The sequence below is a fragment of the Atta colombica genome, unplaced genomic scaffold, assembly GCF_001594045.1.
Source record: "Atta colombica isolate Treedump-2 unplaced genomic scaffold, Acol1.0 scaffold111, whole genome shotgun sequence".
NCBI classification, from domain to species: Eukaryota; Metazoa; Arthropoda; class Insecta; order Hymenoptera; family Formicidae; genus Atta; species Atta colombica.
In genome coordinates, this window is record NW_017259197.1 from 21,965 (window position 1) to 23,041 (window position 1,077).

The 1,077-nt window shown below is 30.8% G+C and overlaps 2 protein-coding genes across 3 annotated transcripts in view; both read right to left on the reverse strand.

Annotated features, from left to right (window-relative positions):
- Window positions 1-256: 256 nt before the first annotated feature.
- Window positions 257-819, reverse strand: LOC108693933 (probable peptide chain release factor C12orf65 homolog, mitochondrial). Its single transcript, XM_018203147.1, has one exon. It carries the CDS (start codon window positions 795-797, stop codon window positions 306-308), a length of 492 nt encoding a protein of 163 aa, XP_018058636.1. The 5' UTR covers window positions 798-819; the 3' UTR covers window positions 257-305.
- The window catches only part of LOC108693934, a 783-nt gene continuing 506 nt past the window's right edge, over window positions 801-1,077 (reverse strand). Inside the window, exon 2 of one of the 2 annotated variants that reach the window (XM_018203149.1) lies at window positions 801-879. In XM_018203149.1, coding sequence (XP_018058638.1) covers window positions 874-879 — 6 coding nt within the window. In that variant the 3' untranslated portion in view covers window positions 801-873. Of the gene's footprint in view, window positions 884-1,077 lie in introns of both variants that reach the window. The other variant, XM_018203148.1, reaches the window with a different exon arrangement.

A 1,077-nucleotide genomic window follows, 5' to 3' on the forward strand; every position in this document is an offset into this window, starting at 1 on the left:
ATAGACTGATTTTATTTCAAGTTTAGTGTTCTTTATCTTAATTATAGTTTAGACGATTAATCTAATCAGTTAATAATAAAGATTATATAGCACAATTAACTACTTAAAGTTTAAAAATAAAATGGAGCTTTTGTATTTTTGAAAACAAAGTTTAGGTAATCATAAATTTATTTACCTGATAGATTCAATTATAGTTAACATTTATAAGTTGGATCTCTTTAAAGTTCTTTAAAAATTATCTTTTCATATAATTTTATTTATTCCTTAAATTAATTTACATTCTAGAAGAAATGTACATAGAACAATCACGTCAAGCCTTCACGTTCCCGAAACGCTTTCTTCATTTCGTTTAGTTTTTTCCTCTTATATTCTTTTCGCATTTGCTGTTTTTTCTCAAGAGCATGTATCTGGGCTTCAATGGAGCATTCCTTGTTCAGCAAGTTGTCAAGCTTTGTCACCAAGATTTCACGCGCACGTTTCTTGTTGTCCCACTGGCTCCTTGTCTCATGGCACTTGACGACAAGTCCCGTGGGCTTGTGCTTCAACAGGACCGCATTGTTCGTCTTATTCGTCGCTTGGCCACCTGGACCACTACCTCGGATGAATTGCTCCTCCAGATCGGCCTCATCCAGCTTAGGAACGTTCGAATAATCAAGATAACGTTTAAATGACTTTTTGCGGACTTGTATGCTTTCGAAATTAAATATAATGCCTAACAAGAGGAATTTGTTGCAGCTGGCTAGGGAAGAAATGCTATTAGGAAATTTTAGACAAGTCAATACAGACTTGATCAACATCTTCTGTTTTCATAAAATGTCTCTCTTGTAATAAACCCAATGATGATTTAAACCACTTTCTTAGCTTCCAAGAATTTCATACCTTTCTGTGAAAGAAGAAATTAATTAATTCTGAATCAATGGAAAACTTTTACTACATAACATTGCAAAAATTTAAACTTTAAATTGAAAAAATTAGATATTTATATGTATTTAAAAAATTATATATATTGTGTAAAAATATATCTTTGATATATAAATAAAAACAAGGCAAACATTTATTTCAAAAGCAAGAATTTTA